This window comes from Vanessa tameamea, chromosome 14 (genome assembly GCF_037043105.1).
Source record: "Vanessa tameamea isolate UH-Manoa-2023 chromosome 14, ilVanTame1 primary haplotype, whole genome shotgun sequence".
In the NCBI taxonomy this organism is placed as follows: Eukaryota; Metazoa; Arthropoda; class Insecta; order Lepidoptera; family Nymphalidae; genus Vanessa; species Vanessa tameamea.
Genome location: NC_087322.1, coordinates 4,339,269 through 4,343,048, shown reverse-complemented (window position 1 = coordinate 4,343,048; position 3,780 = coordinate 4,339,269). Strand labels below are relative to the sequence as shown.

Genomic DNA, 3,780 nt, shown 5'->3' with positions numbered 1-3,780 from the left:
TCAAATGGTCGTAGAATATATGATGTGGTACCTACACTACCTACCCAGACGGACTTGTACATGGCCCAAGTAAAGATAGATTCAAAGAGCAGCGCAGAGCTCTAAACGAAATATCGTTTCTGACTTTAAAGGTGGTACTAGATTTTTCAGACAATAATTTAAAATTGACATTATTATTATTATTTATGGATTTTACGTAAATACGAAGCACCACTCAATGAATGGAACCCAATAACAACAGGTCGATCATGAAGAACGTACATTCTTCGCCTAGCAGTGGGATATTTACTTTTACTGATAAAAGACTATTAAAGATAAGCATTTGCTTATTTGCAGTTTTGTATGACATTTTTAGGTACCTAAAAATATAATATGTTGGTATGATGTATTTATTACTAGCTGTTATCTGCGGCTTTGCTCGAGTAGAATATGAATATATTTACAAATTAACTTACAATATTACGTTAATGTAAGACCTCTTTGTATACCACATTGGTGTGTATTTCTTTCAGAATATCCAGAAAAGCTTAAATGAGAATCAACTCATTTTTAATCGGTAGCCCAAAAATAAATTTTCATGCGTCTAACTTCAAAATGACGGACTTCCAGACTAATCTATATAAATAAATGTCAACCTCTATTAAACCCCTTAGAGGTGGAATATCTAGAAATACTGAAAAACGTATTTAATCTTTTTTAATCAGTATCCCAAAAATAAAGTTTCATGTTTCTACTTAAAAGAATTACGGACTTCCATACAAACGTTCAACCCTTATTTCACCCCTTTAGGGGTAGAATTTCCAAAATTCGCTCCTTTATGGGTGTCATGATATGTTAGTTTATAAGGGTACCTAAAATATAATTTTAATGCTTCTAGTTCTAAAAATGACAATACTTTCAACAACTTACAACCTTTTATCCCCTTTTCCAACCCTTTACAGCACTTTTTTCCAAATAAAAAGTAGTAGTGAAAGCGAGACAGAGAGACAGAGTTACTTTCGCATTTATAATATTAAAAATATAGTATATAGTACGGATTTTAACATTATTTTAAAATTTCGCAATGTTTGTATTGTTTTATTGTAAGTATATGGATTACTATCCATTATCCATTAGGATTATTCCTACGTCCAAAAAACAAAGACTTATTATATTTAAAAAAAACTTAATTAATTATATTTATAACTTTATATCAGACTTATCAATTTACATTATAATTTTTTTTTATGAATATATTATCTTATCTTACTGAGTCTCGCGTCAACTTAGTATTTTATGTTCCGCTATCATATAGTCGCTTCCAATGAGGACAGTAAACTGCTTAGTGTACTTGAATATGTGTTAGTCTTTACGCATTTCTCTCTGTTATGGTGTAGTTTGTGGCACAAATACAGTTCAAGACAATAAGATGCTTGCATTAATAATAGTAGCAATTGTGACTTTGACTTTATACTTATACGGAACAAGAAACTTCAAGTACTGGGAGCGAAAACGAGTGAAACATGACAAGCCGGTACCATTTTTAGGTAACAATACAAGAAATTATTTAATGCAAAAAAGTATGTGCGAGATGGCAGTGGAGATGTACAGGAGGTATCCAGAGGAGAAAGTGGTAGGGTTTTATCGAGCATCTGGCCCTGAACTTGTAATTAGAGACCCGGAAATTTCCAAACGAATACTCACAACTGATTTTGATTACTTTTATCGCCGTGGAATGAACATCAATAGCCATGGAACAGAACCTTTGCTTCGTAATTTATTCTTCGCAGACGGTGACCTTTGGCGGTTACTTCGTCAACGGATGACACCTGCTTTTACCAGTGGCAAACTGAAAGCTATGTTTCCATTAATCGTGGAACGAGCTGAACGGCTGCAGTCCAGGGCACGCAACGCCGCTTCCGAAGGACAGGAGATCGATGCTCGCGACCTCATGGCACGATATACGACTGATTTCATTGGCGCCTGCGGCTTCGGACTTGACTCGGACTCACTCAAAGAGGAAAACTCCGCTTTTCGAAAACTTGGAGCTACTATATTTAAAGTGGGATTGAAAGAAGTCACCGTAGTGATTTTGAAAGAATTCTTTCCCAATATATTCAAAAACTTGAAAGTTATGACTCGAGTGGAAAAAGGAATATATCAACTAGTGAACGAAGTCCTACGTCAAAGAAACTATGAACCGTCTGGTAGAAATGACTTCATAGATCTTTTGCTTGAATGTAAGAAAAAAGGAACAATTGTTTGCGAGTCAATGGAAAGAAAAAAATCAGACGGAAAACCAGAAATTGCAAGTTTAGAAATGAATAACGATCTGATAGTGGCTCAAGTATTTATATTTTTTGCTGCTGGTTTCGAAACGTCCTCTTCGGCGACCAGCTTTACCCTACACGAGCTAGCTCATCATCCTGACATACAAAATAAGGTACAAGAAGAAATCGATAGAGTCTTGGAAAAGTATGACAACAGATTAAGTTATGACGCTATCAAGGAAATGCATTATCTAGAGTGGACATTTAAAGAAGCGATGAGAATATTTCCATCACTAGGTTTCTTGATGAGAAAGTGTGCACAGAAGTATACTTTCGAAGATTTAGATCTTACCATTGATGAAGGAGTAAGAGTGATAATACCTATTCAAGCAATGCAAAATGATTCTAAGTATTTTGATAATCCGAATGAATTCCGCCCTGAAAGATTTGATCCGAAGAATTATAATGGTGAAAACAAATATGTATATTTACCATTTGGTGTCGGACCTCGTGCTTGCATTGGTAATTATTTCGATATCTTATTAAAATATTATAATAGGTATCCGTATAGCTATGAACAGTTTTATTCAAATACCAGAGATTTTTATGTACATAGATAAATACTTTTATAAAAGAGAGTAATGTGTTACTTCATTTTGGTATAAAACAATACTTCCACTATATCAAATAATATGATACTCTCCAACTCATATGATATGATAGCAACTCCTTACAGGAAATATGTTTGCTCAGACATTTTATAAAACATACATCTTAATTTTTGGCACACATTTTTTTTAACTAAATGATGTATACACATGCATTATAGTAGAGCTAAAGTATGAGTAGAGTTTTGGCGACCGCACAGTATTTATAAGACAACTATACGCCTACGATACGACTACGATAAGTAAACAATGATCTAAATTGTAGAGCGTAAATGAAGCAACGAGAAGCGTCAGAATTCTTGTATCACGAGCTATAGCATAAAAACGAAATTTAACCTTTTTTTAAGATCGCGCCGAAAGCACATAGAAAATCGAGGTCATAATTTCAAGTTAAGCTGTTCAAAGACCTCCCGACAACATATCCAAATATCAGCCTTCTCGGTTCATTTGCATTTCCATATGTTTATAACGGCTGGACTACTTTACAAGATTAAAAAAATATATATTCTCCTTCTTATTTCTTCAGTGTTTAACAAAACAACTGTTACGTTTTTATAAATTTACATTAACATAATGACCAAAATGCAATAACAAATAAAAAAATTAGGTTTCTTCTGTGACATATTTGCTTTGATTAATATTAATCGATTGGTGTGCTTAATCCAGGTGAGCGACTCGGCCTGATGCAGTCGCTGGCGGGGCTGGCCGCAGTGCTGTCGCGTTTCACCGTGCGACCCGCACCCTCAACGCTACGACACCCAATAATCAACCCTACCTCGGGCATCGTACAAATCGTAAAAGGTGGCTTGCCACTGTTGTTCCTAGAAAGGAAGCCTGAAGGATTTTGACTTGACCGGTTCGGA

At 34.9% G+C, this 3,780-nt stretch overlaps 1 protein-coding gene across 1 annotated transcript; it reads left to right on the top strand.

Moving 5' to 3' along the window:
- Nucleotides 1-1,346: 1,346 nt before the first annotated feature.
- Nucleotides 1,347-3,780, top strand: LOC113398736 (cytochrome P450 6B6-like). Its single transcript, XM_026637623.2, has 2 exons — nucleotides 1,347-2,771; nucleotides 3,584-3,780. Exons 1-2 carry the CDS (start codon nucleotides 1,409-1,411, stop codon nucleotides 3,763-3,765), a joined length of 1,545 nt encoding a protein of 514 aa, XP_026493408.2. The 5' UTR covers nucleotides 1,347-1,408; the 3' UTR covers nucleotides 3,766-3,780.

What these genes read in the sequence shown, in the direction of transcription:
- LOC113398736 (XM_026637623.2), top strand. Translation starts at nt 1,409, where the DNA reads ATGCTTGCATTAATAATAGTAGCAATTGTGACTTTGACTTTATACTTA. An exon ending in CGGACCTCGTGCTTGCATTG is followed by an intron (nt 2,772 to 3,583) that starts GTAATTATTTCG and finishes TGCTTAATCCAG; the next exon opens with GTGAGCGACTCGGCCTGATG.